Source organism: Lactuca serriola, chromosome 2, assembly GCF_051521515.1.
Source record: "Lactuca serriola cultivar US96UC23 chromosome 2, Lser_US96UC23_V15, whole genome shotgun sequence".
Taxonomy (NCBI): Eukaryota; Viridiplantae; Streptophyta; class Magnoliopsida; order Asterales; family Asteraceae; genus Lactuca; species Lactuca serriola.
Window position 1 is genome coordinate 139,153,047 of NC_136409.1, and position 20,020 is coordinate 139,173,066.

The following is a 20,020-nucleotide window of genomic DNA, read 5'->3' on the forward strand; positions in this document are numbered from 1 at the left end:
GGGGTCTACTTTATCTAACTGTAATCAAGTAAAGGGTATTTTGTCATATTTCAAGACACTTGATTTCGTGTTTCTTTTACACTTGATGTTGGAAATTCTATGTCTAACGGATACCTTGTCAAAGCATCTTCAAAAAAAAGATCAAGATATTTTGGAAGCGACTTTATTAGTAAAAGGGACAAAGAAAGCATTGTTAGTTTTTAGAAAAGATGGGTTTCCACAAATTTAGAAGAAGATATGTGCTTTTTGAGAAAAGCATAGTATTGGAATTGTGGACATGTCGGAATATTATATTACCCCATGAAAGCGTAAGACCGACAAGAGTAATCAACATCATTTTGAAGTTGTGATCTTTAATACTATTTTGGATATGCAAATTCAAGAATTTGGGGATAGATTTAGTGAAGTTGGCATAGAGTTGATGGAGAACATGGCGGCTTTGAGTCATTGTGACTCATTTTCTAGTTTTGATAAAGTAAAGTTGTGAAAGTTAAACGAAATACACAAAAACAATTTTGACAATTTAGGAAGGACACAACTTAATGGGCAACTTGATATTTGTTATCACTCTTTGCTCCATGATGAGAGATTTTTCAACTTGAAGGGAATTGCAGACCTCTCTCGTTTGTTGGTGAAAACTAGGAAGCACCTCTCTTTTCTTTTGGTTTATAGATTATTAAAACTAATTTTAGTTTTGCTCGTTGCAACCGCAACCGTTGAACGGTGTTTTTATGCAATGAAGTTCTTGAAGACTGATTTGCATAATAGAATATGTGACTGCTTTTTGAATAGTGCTTTGATTTGTAGTGTAGAAAAAGGAAGCACTAGAGAATGTTAAGACTGAAAATATAACTCGCTTTCGTAAAATGAAAGAGGAATATGTGAACTTTAAAACATAAGTTTGTTATGGAAGTTGAACTTTAAATCTAATGAAATTGCGTTTTTTTTCTTATTGTAAGTGGTAGCAAAGTGACACGGGATACCCCTTTATTATGATAAGTGGTAGCAAAGAGTGAACATGTGAACTTTAAAACATAACTAATATGCATTTTTTTTCTTCGGGATACCCCTTTATTATGATCTTGGCTTCGCCACTGTGGGGTTTGTGCAATATGATCAACATTTTGGGGTGGTGGAGTGATAGTTATTTCCTAGTGTAAGTGGGCAAAGTGACACGGAGGTGACAACTTTTTTTGCTACGATGTTATAAATACACTCTACAGCCTTATAAAACGTGAACCTGGCATCCATTAGGGTGTGTATTGTTCACCGATTTCAAAATAATTTGGAGGAATGTGAATATAAATTCCAGTAAAAATTTCATTTGATTAACAAAATCAAAAGAGTTCGACTTTTTTAGATTCTATTAATTTATATGTCTAAAGAAATTGTTCATTCTTTGGTTAAAGGCCAAGATTTTAAATGTTTTATATGTTTAGTATAAAGACAAAAATACATTTTCACATCTTTTTATTTTAGTCATCATTCATCAAATTAAAACATATTATCATCATCTCTTCCACATAGAGATGGCAAAAAAAACCCATACCCGATGGGTACTCGAAACCCTAACCCGAGTTGACCGGAGATGGGGACGGGGATGGGTATTACTCGAATATAAAAAGTGGGGATGGGGATGGGGATGGTTCTACCTGTCGGGTACCCATACCCGTACCCGAAACCGGCCCCGATGGGTGCCCGATATATATATATATATATATATATATATATATATATATATATATATATATATATATATATATATATATATATATAGTATTACTTATGTTTTTATTTTTAATAATGCATAAGCAAATTTTCAGTAGACAAAGTAAGGTTTTTTAACAATCAAACGTATAGTTTTGGGAAAAAAATTTATGTCTTTTTTAGCAAAAAAAAAAATGATTTTATATGTAACCTTGAATGTTATTGTTTGTGTTTGAAGACATTCAGTGATTATAGTGTTTTATATTAGTTCTGTTAGATTTTGTTTTGTTAGTTAATATATAATTATTAGTTATTTTTCATAAAAGTTCAAAACTTTGTAACGGGGAAAATCCCGATTACCCATTGGGGATCCCCGATACCCATTGGGATGGGGATGGGGATAGATTTTTAATCCCCGATGGGGATGGAGTCGGGTACGGGGATGGGGATGGGGATGGGGATGGGGAGCACGAAACCCGGTATACCCCCCATACCCATTGTCATCCCTACTTCCACATCCCACCCACAGATAAGCATACGCTCACCCCTACCCCACCTCACTCTCATACCCACACCCCCACACACACCACCCAGTCCTCATCCCCTACATCCAACACCTACACATCCAACCCCACCCTATATCCACACTCCTACAATCAACCCTACCATGATACCCACCATATATCCACACCCACTCCTACAAGTAGACACACTCCTACAAGTACACACACGTATATGTCTATGTCAACACTAACAAGCATATTCGGTGTCGATGCCCACCTTAACCCTACACCCATACTCCCACCAACCCCGACACCTATATGTCCATAACTACGTGTTCACCCCTACCCAATCTCACCCTACACCTGCCTCCATCTTCATCCACATATGCACAACCACCCCATCCTACACATATACTCCTACCAACCTTGACACCTCTCTGTCCATAACCACATGCCTACCCCCACCGGTTCACCCTAATACCCATACCCATACAAACTTATTACATTAATTTAATTTTATATAGATACATTTATATACTTTTTTATTATGTTAACTTTAATATTATATAAATATATTTATATATTAAAAAATACTTAAATTGTTTATAAAACAAAGACAAAATTGCAAAAATGGTCCCTATGGTATGTATTTTTTTGGGGTTTCAGTCCAAACCTCGACTTTTTTGGATTCATGGTCCTTTTGACCTAGTTTGTATGTAAAATTGGTCCCCCGACTTAACTTCCGTTAAGTTGTTGCTGTTAACCCCTCATGTGCCTCCCACATGAGGGTATATTAGTCTTTTCACTCCTAAGGGACCATTTTTACATCTAAAAAAACTATATCCTCTTTATTTTAAAAAAAAAATTGATACCTATTTATTTATTTTAATAATTAAAAAATAAAAAGTTCTCTCTCTCTCTTGTTAACATCATGAAGCCCTAGCAACAAGAACAAAATATAACAGAAGGGGGAAGATGGGTAGAGGAAAGATTGCAATCAGGAGAATAGACAACTCAACCAGTAGGCAAGTGACGTTCTCAAAGAGATGAAATGGGTTACTGAAGAAAGCAAAAGAGTTAGCCATTTTATGTGATGTTGAATTCGTCGCCATCACAGAATTTGTCTTGTTCAGATTCGTGTGGTTTCTTGTTGAGTTTGAATCTTGGACCCAGTCAAGCTCTCTATGAAATCGTTACGATGAACACAGTCGAGTTCATTTCCACGTGCCCATCTCCGACCCTTGGAGTGAAATCGATTCTCATAAAAGAAAAATCGATTTGCTAGAATCAGAAAACACAAGTCTCTCTGAATAGTTGAATTCTCATCAGTTACAAGAAAATCTAGAGAAGGGAGTTGTTAACAATGTCGAGGTAGATGTTCTTAAATTAAGACGACTAAATGTTGAGCTTCATCTTCAAAAGAGAAGTCTCTGTTGCAGGATTTTATCAATGGAGTCTCAGCTAGTTTCCTTAGCAAAAGATTCTGAGGTGCGTAACCTCTTCCAAATTCTTACTTCATTAAATTTCTTACAATTTATTTTTGGTTTAACTTTTAACGATTGACAGAACGAATTTATCCAAAAGATCAAATCCGAAGCATCCATATTACGACAAATAAACGAAGATTTATGCAAACAAGTTGAAGATCTACAGGTAAGTCGATTGAATGAAGTCGGTGAGCTTGTTTATCTTAGATGGGTCAATTCCGGTCTCAAAAACGAGCTTCAAAATTCGACTTTTTTTACTTCTGATATATCTTCAAGCTAGCTTCTGTTGAATGGCTTAATCCTTCTGTATCAAGTGATGAAACTTCTGAACATGGTAGCACTCAAAAGAAATTAAGTTCGATTAAAAAGTGGAAAAAATGGTCTGTTTTAGATTAAGAATCACAAGTCTCCAAATCCATGAATTACAAACTCAACCTTGGATGGTTAGAAGGAAGAAGACACTCAGTCAGTGGCACAAATTGTTGTCAAGAAGAACTAGTTGTGAATAAAAGAAGGCAATCAGATGGTTTTATTATATCTTCAATGGAAATGGAGGAAGTAGATTGAAATCGTGTTCCTGGGTGGGTATCGCTTGCTGAACTTCAACAAAAACTGAGTACTTGTGGGATTGATTTCTTTTCCAAAACATGAACACAGCAAGGAAGAAGTGTTTGGGGCTTGAGTAATTGTGTGTTTTCTTTTTAGAGAGAGAGAGAGAGAGAGAGAGAGAGAGACAAACCTTATTTTTAATTATTAAAATAAATAAATAGGTATTAATTTTTTTAAAATAAAGAAGATATATTTTTTTAGATGCAAAAATGGTCATTTAGAAGTGAAAAGACAAATATACCCTCATGTGGGAGGCACCTAAGGGGGTTAACAGCAACAACTTAACGGAAGTTAAGTCGGGGGACCAATTTTACATACAAACTAGGTCAAAAGGATCATGAATCCAAAAAAGTCGAGGTTTTGACTGAAACCCCAAAAAAATGCATACCACAGGGACCATTTTTGCAATTTTGTCTAAAACAAATAGTAAATTATAGTTTTGATCCACATAATTTTGTTTGAAGAAGAAAATGGTTTCCTTTGTAGAAGAAAATGGTTTCAAAAGAAAATAACACCCAATTCCTTCCCTAAATAACCGATTCTTCTCCGTCCACCAAAAATGGCGATTTATGTTTTGGGCAATCCATACTATACGAACTCCATGATATAATCAAGAAATGGATCGAAACCCATTTGTCGAGTGGTTTGACCCACCAATATGCCTCGATTTTGTGTATCACAGGGTTGCTGAGGTCAAAAAAAGGGAAAATGACTTAAAAGCCCAACGAACTTTCCAAACCATTCAAAAAACCTCAATCATGTTTTGTCTGTTCAAAAAAATCCAACGAACTTAACCTTTTGTCTAAAAAGTCCAACAAAGTTCCAAACCGTTCAAAAAATCCTAATTTTTTTTGTTTAAGTTCGTTGGGTTTTTGTGAATACTCAAAACATGATTGGAGTTTTTTAAACGTTTTGGAAACTTCGTTGGTCTAACAAGTCATTTTCCTGATACGGTAATAAGCCACGTCATCTATTTCTTTTATATTGGACTTTTTAGACAAAATGTCAAGTTTGTTGGGTTTTTTTGAACAGACAAAACATGATTGAGGTTTTTTAAACGGTTTGGAAACTTTGTTGGGCTCGTAAGTCATTTTCCCGTCAAAAAAACATAGTGGAAATGTCATTAACAGCCGCAAAGATTTATAAGACCTTGTTTTACATGAGTTGGGTTTTTATTTGTTTTCTTCTTTAAGTAATCCCTTAAGCAATTGAAATAGGGTTTAGTGGTGTTTCTTCTTTAAGTAACGACCTAATGAGTTTGCTTCCTTAGCTCAACAACTAGATACCTTGACTCAATACTTCATCTACAGCCATGTTCCTTTTCTTCTTATGCATACCATAAACAAACAAGTCAAAAATTCAACCAAAGCAAGTGAACTAATAACAAACATGCTTCTTTAGTTCATTTTTAGGATCTCATAACATGATCAACAAGTATATGCATATTGTACAAAGTATAAAGGAGCCTAGCTTACACAGAAGATTGAAGTCCAATAACACCTGTTAAAGAACAATGAAAAAAACTTTAGTTTTCTTTGTCAAGAACATTAGCTGATTGAGACAATGAGCAACAAATTCAAATCATGTAGGCCATCTGTTACACAGTAACATGACATGACATGACAGAACATTGCAGTTTCTTGTACATCCGAAAAACCAGAACAATGTAGGAACGGGATTCTCTCTCATCTATGTAAAAGACATGAATGCCCTTGATCCATTCTTAGAATCTTTAGTATTATTCAAGAGGGAAAGATGCAAATAATTACCACAACCAACTCTAGCACCAGCATTACCAGTTGTCTTGCTAAGTTCATGTCCACCTATCACACAAAAAAACACAACTTATTAGTAAATAACTAATTCCAAGAATACCCTTGAAATGATGATCAATAGTTTAATGATTTCTAAGATTATGTCATGAACGATAAGTTTTTACCTCTTCCAAGATCATCAGGATCAGCATGAATAACAACTGCCCTCCCCAAAATGGAATGCTGCCCAATTAGTGGAATCTATACAAGGTTTCAAAGGATAAAGCAATTAAAAAAATAAAAATAAATAAACAATCTGATTATCTCCTTAATCAAGGTATCTTCAATTTTCCCCATTAAAGATTACAAAACTAGCTACATGTGAGTTATAAGATGCATACATGTTTATCCTCAATTGATACATTAGCAATTCCTGCAAAATGAATAAAAATGGTTAAATGTGAAGTGAGAACATTAGGGTTCTATTATTTACACCATTTTCTTCATTCTTTATCATGAATCTTTCATTTTTATGGTTCCCGTTATAATTTCTCCCAAATGGGACCCACATAGCCAAAATGTCACAGAGCCTAAATTTGATGGTTTTATGGGTCAAAGAGCACAAACCGTCTTCACCAGCAACAATGTTACCCAAATCGCCTGCATGGCGTACATCATCTTGAGGAGCTCCATGATCATTCTTTAATGGATTGAAATGAGGTCCTGATTTTATATCAAAATCACACATGAAAAGGTAGGAAAATCGGACCTATCTAACCATAATTTGGAGTATGATCACAAAAGTAAACAAAATCAAGTGATCAGATCTCAATGCATAGTTCAAAAAACCTAGGTCATATTCATAATTTAGAACTGAAAATTTAAACTCTCGATGCCAAAAAAACGGAGTGCTGTGGATATAAGGAGTACCTGTGGAGATGCAGCCATTAGTGGTATCACCATGAGCATGAATATGGAATCCATGAAGACCTGGTTTGAGCCCTGTTATCTTACCACTCACATGAGTTGCCCCTGTTTTTCAAACACACAAAATCATTGAGCGAAATCCATGGAAAACAGAGTAGCAATTGAACTGCAAAATCACAGACGTAGAGAAATATAACAACTGACAGAGCTTTTTCCTGATAATTTTTCGTTAATCGAAAATGAAAACCGGGTGCTCGAAGAACAAACCCTCAAATCTCAATACAAAAACTCACAGACACAAACAGTGGTACTAGAGATGAGAGACCATTGGCTTCCTGGAAGAACTGAAGAGACCCTTTGACGGAGCTTTCGCCGCCGGTGATGACTGCCACCGCTTTCAAACCACCCATTTTTATGCCGACTCCGGTTGCTCTTCTTATCTGGCGTTTGTTGATTTCAACCATGAGCTTCATTATTATCATCGCTCTAGCAAAATATTGGAAGTCAAGTTACGATAAACACCCTCGTCTTTAAAGTAATACAAACTAGCCCCTCTTTTTTCACCTGTCATGATCTTAAGATCTTCACTAGTTTTATGAATTATATCATATTTATCATGCTTCCATCTTCCATTTTTTACAGTAATTATAACTTTTCATATGGTAAAATCCTTTTATCGTCACTACGTAACTCATTCCATTTAATAAAATAAATAATCATGAACGTAAAAGATGTTTTACATAGTGAAAATATGAGATACAATTAATAATATTTAATATATTAAAACATTAGCCTATAATATTTTTCTTTTACTGTCTTTATTTACTTCTCTTTTATATATTTTTTTAAATAATTATTTTAGAAAAAATTGATTGGTGAATTGTGAGGACGCATGAGAGACAATGGAGGTGCAACGCACAGCGAAAACAAAGAAAGTTGGCGCCAACTATAAATAACCAACGACTGGGATCCCGTATCAACCGCTTTCCCGATTAGTTTCTTTTTCTTTTCTCTTCACATTTCTATTTCGATCAATTCTCCATCTGTTGTTCTTCTTCTTCAATTGGATTTCCAGAAGAAATCATCACATTTTTAGCACATAAATATGAGAGAAATCGTTAGCATACACATTGGTCAAGCAGGGATTCAGGTCGGCAATGCATGCTGGGAGCTTTATTGTCTCGAACACGGAATTCAAAACGATGGATTCCTGCAAGGGTATGTGCATGTTCTTCGTGCTGCTTTGTTTCTATCAGAATTTGCTGTTTGTATCGTGGATTTGATTATTCATTTGAGATTTGAATGAAGGAATGGAAGAGGAAATTCGAATCCGTTACATTTCTAAGCTATATAAATTTGTTTGTTCTTAGGGTTTGTATCAAATAGGAATAATGTAAGTTTGATCCATTTTAGGGCTTGCGTCAAATAGAACAATGCTTGATGCAATCAGACACGCATTATATGGTTATATATGGCACAGATGGCATTCAGTTTTCGTAATAGTTTTTGGTCGATCTATGAATTCTAAAATCGAATCTACTGAATTGATTTTGGTGTTTGTGATACAACAATTTCGTTTATTTGATCATAATTTGAAAGAAACCTAATTTTGCACTTAATCTCAGCAGCTTCTTTACAGCATGAAACAGAAGGTTACAAGATATGCATCTAAACAGTATAATATATGATAACTTTAACTTAATATTAGAACCTAATGATGGCTTGTGATCATGCATACAACACAAGTTTCCTTCAACATCTTGTTGTCCTATTTCTACATACTACTGTACTCTTTGATGTGTTTGATTATTAATCGATTCTCTCTTCTAAGAGGGTCATTCATATCATGAGTTGTTGATTATACAGTGAGAACAGTGGAGGAGGCACTTCAGACGATTCATTCAGCACCTTCTTCAGTGAAACCAGCTCTGGAAAACATGTCCCCAGAGCTGTATTCGTTGACCTAGAACCCACTGTCATTGATGAAGTCAGAAATGGAAGCTACAGACAACTCTTCCATCCTGAACAACTCATATCTGGCAAAGAAGATGCAGCTAATAACTTCGCCAGAGGCCATTACACAGGTAACAAAAGCAAACCAATAATCAACAGATTCATAACCATATTTCAAAATCACAACATCATATTTAAATTTCTTTCAATTCATATATGCAGTGGGAAAAGAAATCGTTGACACATGTCTTGATCGAGTGAGAAAATTAGCTGAAAACTGTACTGGCTTACAAGGATTCATGGTTTTCAATGCTGTTGGAGGTGGCACTGGTTCAGGCCTTGGATCTTTGCTTCTAGAACGTTTATCAGTAGAATATGGGAAAAAACCTAAACTTGGTTTCAGTATCTTTCCATCTCCACAGGTTATATAATATATAAAATATATAAGTTATAAGTTATAACTTTCTCATTTTTGTAAATTTGTTACAGGTGTCAACTGCAGTTGTTGAGCCTTTTAACAGTGTATTATCAACTCATTCCCTTCTAGAACACACAGATGTGGTTGTACTTCTAGACAATGAAGCCATATATGACATATGCAAGAGGGCTTTAGACATTGAAAGACCAAGTTACAGAAACTTAAACCGTTTAATCTCTCAAGTCATCTCATCTTTAACCACTTCTTTAAGGTTTGATGGAGCTATTAATGTTGACATCACCGAATTCCAAACCAACCTTGTCCCATACCCTCGTATCCATTTCATGCTTTCCTCTTATGCCCCTGTCATCTCAACTGCAAGAGCCTTCCATGAACAAAGCTCTGTTTCTGAGATCACCAATGCTGTGTTTGAGCCTGCAAGTATGATGGCTAAATGTGATCCAAGACATGGGAAATACATGGCTTGTTGTTTGATGTATCGTGGAGATGTTCTTCCAAAAGATGTTAATACTTCTGTTGGATCCATGAAGACTAAACGAACTGTTCAGTTTGTTGATTGGTATGTAATCTTTTGTTTGATTCACAATTGGTGAAATGAATGGAAGGGTAAAATGGTAATTTTGTTTGTGTGTCAGGTGTCCGACTGGTTTCAAATGTGGGATAAGCTACCAGCCACCTACGGTGGTGCCTGGAGGGAATCTTGCTAAAACTAGACGTGCAGTGTGTATGATAAGTAACAACACAGCTGTTTCTGAGGTGTTTAATAGGATTGACCATAAGTTTGACCTGATGTTTGCAAAAAGAGCTTTTGTGCATTGGTATGTTGGTGAAGGAATGGAAGAAGGTGAGTTTTCTGAAGCACGTGAAGATCTTGCAGCTCTTGAGAAAGATTATGAGGAAGTTGGTCAAGATGCTGAAGAGGATCAGGGAGAAGGAGAAGAAGAAGAATAAGAGGTATGTCTTATGTCTTAATTCTTAAAAATATAATTCAAATCAAGAAATCAATATTTTGATATTTCAAATGATTTGTAATGAAACTATGTTGAAATCTTACATATTAGCAATAAGCAAGAACATCTACATACATCATTTCACATTTTCAAAACTCTCCCTTGTTATTTCAAGAATCACAATTAAATCCTAAAATAAAAAAACACTAGAAACTTCAACAAAACAAAGAACATAAAGGAGGAAGATCCCATATTCCTTCATTTGGATCATTCACAGTCTCAATATATTCTTGAACCCCATTCATCGCATACAACGAAGCCGATATTTGTCTTTCCACTTTCATCCTCTCAAATTCACTAAACTCCATATTATCAATCCTTCCTCCATAACCCCACGAATTATCAAACGTTCCGGAACAACACTTGCTCAAATCCGGCTTATACGCATCATCAAACAACTTACAGTTACTCTCACTACTACTGTCACTGTTACTGTCACTATTACTACCGGTACTGGTACTGGTACTGATACTAGTGTTGATGCTGGTGCTGGTACTGATACTGATATTGATACTGGGAGTGGTGGACGCAGTATTTGAGACCGAGGGAACGGAAGAATCTTGATCTCGTTTTTTTGCGATTTTCTTTGAGTTGAGTAAATTACGGATCCGGGACGCGATCGGGGAGTTATGCGAGACGTGAGTGATAAAATTTGTACGCGTGTTGGAGCCGCGAAGAAGACAGGCAGCTTCATCGTATGCTCGAGCTGCTTCTTCTGCGGTTTCAAAAGTCCCTAACCACATTCGGATCTTTTGTGTTGTGTCTTTGATCTCAGACACCCATCTACCCGAAGGTCTTTGCCTTACTCCGACAAATTTGTTGTTTGAACTTCCGTTTTTACCCCTCGGTTTCAACACTCTTGGTTGTTGTTGGAATTGGATTTCCATTGTGAGTTTTGAGAGATTTTGGATGTGAACTCAAGCGTGTTGTTCACTTGTTCTAACTTCTATGTCCTTGTTTTCCTACTTTATGTTGGTGTGTATATATATATGGATATAGATATAGGGTGTATGTATAGGTGTGTACATGATTTCTGAGGTTTCTATGGTATGTTTGTTTTTAGTGTTTGTTTTTAGCGTTGAACATTCTTTTAGTTTTCTAAGAAGACAAATTATTCCTAATTAGAAAGACCAAGTTGCTATTTTTATACTAAACATTCCATGTGGTTAGATGACTGATTTACCCTTGGACATGGGTATGGACCTGATATAACAAGAGGGTTAAGATGTCAATTTAACCTCCATCATGGACTTGGTCGTATAAGACCAAGCATATGCATGGGAAGTAAAGTATTGTAAATCTTACACAACCTTTTTGTATTTTCTACATTATTACCCTTGTAATTTTGTATTGGACAAAGTTGGACCCTGATTTATGTTGTTTTTGATAAAAAGACACTTGAGTTTCAAAAGTATTTATATATGTTATTTTTGCTTTTTGTAGGTGCGTATTTGAACAAAGAAGGCCTCGAGATTTGCTTGGAATGAAGGTCGCATGCATTTGGTTTCTATTATTTGTATAATTTGTTTGAGCCTTGATTCGTAACAAGGCTTATGTAAAAATAAATTAAGCCTACCAAATAATGAAAAATAAATTAAAATTTCTATAAATTAATAACCAAATTAATTATTTTGTTGTATACTTAATGTAGAAGTTATTATTTATTGGTAAACATTAGGGGGTGTTTCGGAGATAAAAGAAGTTTAATGGGTCAAATTTCGATATGAAAAAAGGGAAGATACTCTAATATACTGCCACGTGGAGGAAAATTAGATATCATCTAGATAACCCCAAATACCAGAGTCTCAACCAGAAAGTGTTTAATTAGAGAAAATGACAAATATTTTAAATTCAATTCTATGTTTGGACTTGTCTTAAACGTCAATACAATTTTCCGAGGGATGAAAGAAAAACATGATTACCTGTGGAAAGAGGTCAATAAAATAGTCGATGTGTTTTCACTTGTTTTGCCCTAGTGTTAATCTTCATTATATTCTTTTAGCGTCTTTTATTTGTTTTTTTAATTGAGAAAATTGAGCCGGGTTTCTAGGACAAATAGAATTTTGGAGTAGTTGACTCAAGTAGATACATATGAATACAAGAACCAAAACCTAATCTGTAAATAATTAAGATAATATTTTGTGATTAAGAATTGAAATCAATTTGTTGATGATGCTTATGTAATTATTTATCCAACTAACATAACCAACAAATTTGTCTCGCGAGTGCATATGGTCATAATTATCCATCCTCGTGGCATATTAGATCGATGTCATCCTGAGTGTTACTCTAAGCTCTCATAGGACTCGGTTTCCTGTCTAATCTGCATAAAGATTTCGTATATTTCTTTACTAAGGGGGTGTTTGGATAGAGGAAAAAGAGGGTGTTCATTGCTTATTGTTTATGCTTATTCCCACCACAATAAGCTAAGTTTAAGTGTTTTGATAGGAATCTTTAAAAATCAGTTTATTGTGGTAGAGATAAGCAAAATAAACTAATTTTTTAATAAGCTTCTCCCTCCTTGCATATTGTTTATTGTTTATTCCCACCACAAATAAACTATAATCTAATTTATCCAAAAACCCTCTAAGTCACATAATGTTGTCTAAAAGCTTGATCCGAATGGTTTGCAATCCATGTACATGGTCTTTATCATTGTCATGCTTACCTCATATGTACCATGACTAGTGAGGGATAAGTATCTTCTTATGTATAGATGAGGTCAAGGGGACATCTATTTGGCATTGAAAAGACAGTTCACCTTTGTTTGGTGTATGTTGCAGTTGTGGATGTTTAGTAACATCCTAATAAACGAAGGTAATATTTTGTGATTAGAAATTAATGTCAATATCGAAATTAACTCATATGGATGTATAAGGAAGAGGGTAACACATGTTGGGATAGGAGCCTTTTGGTTGCATTGTATGGGTTCTTAGTAGATGCTTATTCGTGTTTCGAAGTTCTAAGTGGGACCCAGAACATGAAGCCATAAATAGGGACATACAAGCTAGAGAATGAGACAACGTCTCCTTTATTTTGTCTATAAAGTGCACCTTGTCTTTGATGGATAATATGGAGGGTAATAACCCTAGTTCAAATGCTATTTTAAAGAATATAACTAGGTATTGAAATACTCGTGAAAATACAGTTACAAACTCACGAAAATATATAGTTACAACTACGCAAATAATATCAAACACTTGCGATAAAAACAACATTGTGAGAATTTGCATCATTTGCAGACATGTTGTCTTATATGCTCGCACTCACGAATGTGTTCATAATTCATGTTGATAATTATTGTTCTATTAACACTACTCCAGTTCATGTTCTATTAACACTACTTCAATTTTAGTATGGAAAATAATAATGTATGCTTATAGAACTACAATAACAAATACAAAATAACCTAAAATGTAAACCATATTCGCCATAATGTTCTTGAAACATTTACAATTGTTACATCTATACAAAAATGAAGAATTAATGATTACTTACTTGCAACACAGGAGCATTTACAATCCACAATTGTAAAAAATAAGATGATTTTTGCTCATTTTTCACGATGATGGGGACAAAAAACAACCTAAGTGCAACAAGGGTGAACTTTTGATGTGGTGATTTGTGGGCCCTTTTTGTCTTATCTCGTAATTTGCGAGCTTATTTTTTGTAAACATTTCGTCATTTTGTTAAATCCGAGAAAACAAGGGTTAAGGCCATATAAAAAACTAATTGATCTTTAAGTTAAAGGAGATAAAAAGGAATAATCCAATGGGTTTTTTTGTTAATACCTAACAAATATGATCTTTAATATGACAACGTCAGAAGTGGTTAACATGCCTTTTTAAGATTACGCCAACATAATTATGTTTAAAAATTAACAAGTGGGAATAACATACTATTTCAAATCAGTATATAAAACAAAATGACTCGAATCTTTTTTATTATTTAAAAATGTTGGTTTTATGCCGTTGTGTGGAAAACGACACTATTCCTACTATACACATATTCATGGATTTATATATAAACACAAACTATTCACTTATTATACATTTTTAATATTGTAACATCACAATATCACATCAATGATCAAACCAATATAAAACCACCAAATTTTTAAAATCCTTAAATACAAGTCACAAATCTCAACATCCAAAACCAATACAAAACTCTTTCATCTCTCTCATGACAAAATAAACAAAAACGATTTGTAGTATCTATATGCAAAATTCATTCATTCCCTAAACCTATTTCTCTCACTTTCAACACCAAATGCATGCAAAAATGAATCAACCATAAATAAAAACAAATAATGCACACACTTACCAAAATCATACAAAACCTTTAATTCAAGACTTAAGATGAAAGCACAGATTGAAGAGCAAGCTGTTGTTGAGGTTGTAAAGATGAGAAAGTTGAAGCCAAGGTAGATGGTGGAAGTGTTCTTAACAGATTAATCATTCGCCCAACTGTTTCTTCAGATGCCAAATCTTTCCCAGCAAATAAAACCTAACACCACAAAACAAAACAAAAAAAAATTAAAAAAATATGAAACGAGAAAGAAAGAAAAAAGTCGAGGGACTAAAAGCGTACATCCGCAAAGACGGAGACTATTTTCGGAAGATACTGATGGTTAAGGCCTAACAGTTCCCCATCCGATCTTTCCACCATTGAACAAAGCTGATTGTGGACCACTTTCGCCTCGATTAAATCTCCTTTTAGTGGCAAGCAGTTTAGCCATGCTGGAACAATCTGAGAAGTTTGGGACCAAAATTGTAAATATAAGACAAACTGAGGGACCAAAAATGTAGATTTTGTTAAAAAGAAAAAAAAAAAAAAAGTACCTGAGCAGCATTGATGGAATCACGATGGAATTGGCATATTTTGCCAAGAGCTGAAACTGCATTGTCATATGCCATTACATTATCTGCATGTAATGCATCTGGCCTTCTTATCACACCATCTAATCTTGTAAGAGCCTCTGAAAAAAAGAAAAAATAGCAACTTACTTTCATTAAATTTGTTTATTATTTATTTTTCTTTTTTATTATTATAGCAAATAAAATCCTACCACCAACAAAAGGTCTGAATGCAGCTCCACCAAACTCTGCACAAATTCCAACACCATAAACTGCTGCCTGCAAGCCACACAAATATATTTATTATTTAGAATTAGAATTAAATAAAAAAAATAAAATGATAATAGTTTGATATTAAATTAAATTATGCTGACCTGGCGAACATCTGTGCTTGTGTCATTGCATGCCTCCAACACCAAGGGTAGAAAAGTTTCATAATATCTGTAACAAGATATAAAAATTATAATTTTTTTTTAAAATAATGATACTAAAGTAACAAAAGAATGAAAAAAGCTTTTACTTTAGAGCTGCATCTCCACAATGCTCTGCCACGTCATCAAATATGCAAATTGCTATTCTTTTCTCCTCAGAGGTCCTATCCTTGCCCTAAATTTAAAATGTAGGGCTTATTGTTAGTATTTTGTATAAAAACTAAAAAAGAAAAATAATTATTTAAATATATATATATATATATATATATATATATATATATTATAATTAATGTTATTCGATACTCACCCAGAATGGCATCAAGTAAGGCAAGAGTTCATCAAAAAGAGGTAGAAATGGGGCCTTGAAAGTCTTGAGTAGAGTACCCAAACAATCACCAACCTAGATTTAACAAAAAAGAAAATATATTTAGAATAATTTATTAGCATAAACAGATTTATAAAAAAATAAAAAATAGATTATATAATATAAGAGCGTATACTTGATCAAAAAGTTCTTCCTCTTGCTCGTTTTCTTCTTTCAACATTTCCCCTTCTTCTGCATCAAAGTCCTCTGCTTTGACTCTTTCGCCCCTTTCGTTTCTTCTTGCTGAGCTGGCAGTGATCACCTGTTTTATCTCCTCAACAATGCTTCTAACTTGATTTTCATCTAAAAGGGGCCCACAGATTTGCACACACTCCTTGATTGAATCAATCATACTTGAGCAGATTTCAGTCTCAGGTTCCTAAAAACCAAAAGTCAATAAAATAAAGATTCATAATCTTGTTAGATGAACAAATGAAAGTCAACAAATAGGGAGAATGACGAAAATAACCTTGTGAAGAGCCTCTACTAAAGCTGGTATGATATAGTCTGACAGCTGTTTTACATATGACTCATTGCGACCCTGAGATTGCCCCTTTTCAACAGCTAGTTTTGCTGATCGAATAAGCTCAGGCATAGCTAAAAAGTCAAAGAAAAAGTCAACATTTAGATAAACATTAACATTAAGTTATCAGGGGTAAAAGAGGTATTTCATTTCACCTGAAACTGCAGCCTTCCTAACTTCTTCATGGAAATAGAATTTAAGAAGTGGTACTAATGTTGGTGCAACCTGCATTGGTTTTTATTAAAAAGTTAAGCCAAAATGTAAAAAGATAACAAAGGGTAAAAAAGGTATTTCATTTCATTTTCACCTGATCGATCCATGGGAAAAACCCTTCTTTTAATTCATCAGCATAGCAACAAAGCATGTTGCATGCTGTAGCTTTCTCCTCGAGGACACTAGTTTTGATCCCTATTCTCTTATCTCCAAGTGTGATAGTCTCAATGCTGCAATATCAACAGCCATTCGTTACTCACAAACAGAAGGGCAAAATGGTCATTAACTGAAAATCACACCTTTCGTCATCAGACTCATCAATATCATCATCTGAATCATCAGCAGAAGTAATTGTAACATCTGGTTTAAGTTGAGCAGAATGAAGCAATGGTGGCATCACAACATTCATGTAAGGGAGAAAATCTTGCCCTAGGCACTTGCAGAGTCTTGCCCATGCCTACAAACAAAAAATGTATAAATTATAATCTTTAATTCAAAATGAATCTGTTTTAAAAAATTTAAGAAAAAGAAAAGAAGCATACTTGTAACATGTAGCTTATTGTTGGATCATCTGTCTCCAATTGGGAACCTTGAAGTGACATAAGGACATCCATAACCTTGAATCATGTAACAAATTATAAGTTTCCAAGATGAAAATATAAAAACATTCGTAAACTACATATATAAATATATAAAAGTATACCTGTTTAGCATCATCTTTGAACTTATCTTTTCCAACAGCCATTCCAACTAAACTAATACACTCCATGGATTTGGCCCGAAGCATACGATTGGTTTTATCAGTTGCATTCATCAGTATAGCTTTCAAGTATGGCATAACTGCATCATAATACTTTTGAAAATGCTCCTGTAAAATCATAAACTATGTGAGAACCAATTTAAAGAAAATAAACAAGTTAATGAGAGAATATGAAGATGAAATGATGAATAATACCTGAGATGAGTCAGCAACAGATGCCAAAGCAGTCAAAGCCCCCTCTTGCACCATCTGCTTTGGATTCTGGAAATACAAAAATGATTCAGTATTCATATATTCATATCTTTTAAGGTTACTACAAAATATATATACCTGCAAAAGTACAAGTAATTTCCCCACAATCCCATCTAAGTAAGGTTGTAGAAGTTCTGATGTACAATTTTCACTGAAGTTGAGAACTGCTGAAGCAGCATGTGCCTGAAAAACATGCATACATGATACAACAATGAAATGTACAGATACAGATATAAAGATAAAAACATATCATTACTCATTAGTAGTATCTTTACTCACCTGAACTCGTGGATTATGGAAATCATCCATTGCTGAAGCTAGTGCTGGAAGAACAAGATGATGATACTGGTTTTGCAAGTCTGGGCCCAAGTCTGTTGACAGTTGACCAATTGCATTGATGGCTGCCCATCTAACACGAGGGTGAGGATCTTGAAATGAGTTCAACACCATTGACACAACTTGCTCTAAGTTCTTTGTCATGACCTGAATCGATGAGAAAACAAAAAGAATAAGTTGCAATAATAACACAACAATTTCATTACAAAATGTCATCAACAGTGATGTACATGGAAACCAAAACAAAAAATTATTAAAAATGGTACCTTTGAACACCCTTCTGCAATTTGAGCCAATGCAATGAGTGCAGCATGGTGCTTCTGCCACTCTGGAGCAGCTAAATAAGCTGGCAAAATCTCGGAGACAACAGGAACAATGGTATTTCCACCCAAAGACATAGAAAGTCTATCCAAGCATTCTTGACCAACGCTGTAATTGCTAGACTCCCCTGCATCCTCATGTTCAACCTCAGCGCTATGCCAAGCAGGGTCATCTTCAACATCCAGTAGCATCTTCATCAGTATCTCAAACAATCTCTTAATGAACTGTGGCAGCTTCCTAATCATCCCTGGTGCCCTCTCCCTAGCTTCAGCCAAAGTAATCACAAACTCAACTGCCAAATGCTTAGTTCCCTCTTCTAGAGTTTCAGCCTCTGCGATTTGCAACATTGCACCCACAACTTCGGCTATTTGCTTCCTTAAAAACCTGGGTTCGGTGCCTGCTAATTCAATTAGCAACTCTATAGCCTCCTGTGCAGTGGACTCCTCCCCTGAGTTCAATGCTTCTGTTAATGTTTGCATCATTAAAGGCAACAAATCATGGAGTTTGTCCCTATCTGAGGCTTCCTCTAGAGCCTGAATGAAATTGATTGAAGCGCTTAAGGCTGCAATTCTTACATCGGGATCTGTCCCTGTGCCTAAACATCCTAGAAAAACAGCATGTAAAGTGTCTAGATAAGGCACAAGTGTATCTCCAATGTATTGAGCTAATTGTGCAAAAATCAACAAAGCACTCTCTCTATGCCTAAGATTTCCAGATGTAACACACTGAAACATGAAAGGTAAAAGCTCCGGCCATCCATTTTCAGGCAAAACCAACGATGCAAGCTCGGAAACAGTGTCACATAGCTTTTTGGATATAGATTTAGATGATTCTCTTGTAACGGACTCAAGTAAGGTTGATTTCAGGGTTAATTGGGTGGTAGGCGAAAGAGAAGGGTACAGAGTTTGCGATTGAGATTCATCGGAAGCGATGGTGAGGATGCGGCGCAAAAGAACGGCAGACATAGCACGAGCTTCGGCATGAGGTGAGGAATGGAGGAGTTGCGAGAGCTTGAGGACGAGGGTATCTGGATGGTTCTGTTTGCATATGTTGAATAGGGTTTCGGCTTGTGAACGCTGGTCGTTGGCGGCGGACATGAGGTGGGAGATTAGGGTTTCGAATTGTGAGTTGTCGGAACCGAGGATGGCCGCTACCTGAGCCAATTCAAGATCGGTAGGACGATTGACGGAAGACGCCATGGATGCAGCGGTTGTGGTTATCCGGCGGCGGTTTTGTGAGATGATATCTCCCTCCAAAGAGTGGTGGTTTTTGAAGAGATGGAGGGAAGAGGGTTTTAGGCTGGAGCCTATAAGGAGTGTTTGGACACAGTGATAATATTTTTTTCCTCTTTGGCTTCTTTCTATATTGGCGCAAAAACCTTGTAGAACCAAATAAAAGCCAACGCCATCAAAACTACTATTATTTATTTATTTATTTTTGTGAGACGCCGTATCAGTTTATTAAAAATGAAAATTAATATTAATATATAAATATTAAAGTTGAAAAAAAAAACTCAATAAATTTGTAACATTTATATGAGTTTATTCTCAAATTAATATAATGATAATTTTA

At 35.1% G+C, this 20,020-nt stretch overlaps 4 protein-coding genes across 5 annotated transcripts; 1 reads left to right on the forward strand and 3 right to left on the reverse strand.

Moving 5' to 3' along the window:
* Positions 1 to 5,664: 5,664 nt before the first annotated feature.
* Positions 5,665 to 7,480, reverse strand: CSD3 (copper/zinc superoxide dismutase 3). 2 transcript variants are annotated; one of them, XM_079024705.1, is made up of 7 exons: positions 7,313 to 7,480; positions 6,991 to 7,092; positions 6,688 to 6,783; positions 6,462 to 6,493; positions 6,246 to 6,321; positions 6,076 to 6,129; positions 5,665 to 5,806 (listed from the first exon to the last, which is right to left on the reverse strand). In XM_079024705.1, the coding sequence occupies exons 1-7, from the start codon at positions 7,467 to 7,469 to the stop codon at positions 5,778 to 5,780; spliced, it is 546 nt and encodes a 181-aa protein (XP_078880831.1). In that variant the 5' UTR covers positions 7,470 to 7,480; the 3' UTR covers positions 5,665 to 5,777. The 2 variants fall into 2 exon arrangements, with proteins under 2 accessions (XP_078880831.1, XP_078880832.1); XM_079024706.1 differs by lacking the exon at positions 6,688 to 6,783.
* Positions 7,481 to 7,901: 421 nt separating this feature from the next.
* On the forward strand, positions 7,902 to 12,018 carry LOC145086866 (tubulin alpha-5 chain-like). The gene is made up of 6 exons (XM_079024707.1): positions 7,902 to 8,205; positions 8,854 to 9,071; positions 9,163 to 9,362; positions 9,430 to 9,938; positions 10,015 to 10,333; positions 11,833 to 12,018. The coding sequence occupies exons 1-5, from the start codon at positions 8,093 to 8,095 to the stop codon at positions 10,328 to 10,330; spliced, it is 1,356 nt and encodes a 451-aa protein (XP_078880833.1). The 5' UTR covers positions 7,902 to 8,092; the 3' UTR covers positions 10,331 to 10,333; positions 11,833 to 12,018.
* LOC145090467 (ethylene-responsive transcription factor ERN1-like) lies at positions 10,465 to 11,358 on the reverse strand. The gene has a single exon (XM_079028661.1). The coding sequence runs from the start codon at positions 11,274 to 11,276 to the stop codon at positions 10,545 to 10,547; it is 732 nt and encodes a 243-aa protein (XP_078884787.1). The 5' UTR covers positions 11,277 to 11,358; the 3' UTR covers positions 10,465 to 10,544.
* A 2,469-nt stretch (positions 12,019 to 14,487) lies between the features above and the next one.
* On the reverse strand, positions 14,488 to 19,818 carry LOC145086867 (uncharacterized). Its single transcript, XM_079024708.1, has 18 exons — positions 18,394 to 19,818; positions 18,071 to 18,274; positions 17,870 to 17,974; positions 17,735 to 17,800; positions 17,483 to 17,647; positions 17,322 to 17,396; positions 17,079 to 17,236; positions 16,874 to 17,009; positions 16,722 to 16,791; positions 16,513 to 16,640; positions 16,180 to 16,422; positions 15,987 to 16,079; positions 15,769 to 15,854; positions 15,623 to 15,689; positions 15,461 to 15,527; positions 15,234 to 15,370; positions 14,983 to 15,141; positions 14,488 to 14,898 (listed from the first exon to the last, which is right to left on the reverse strand). The coding sequence occupies exons 1-18, from the start codon at positions 19,645 to 19,647 to the stop codon at positions 14,746 to 14,748; spliced, it is 3,366 nt and encodes a 1,121-aa protein (XP_078880834.1). The 5' UTR covers positions 19,648 to 19,818; the 3' UTR covers positions 14,488 to 14,745.
* Positions 19,819 to 20,020: the final 202 nt, after the last annotated feature.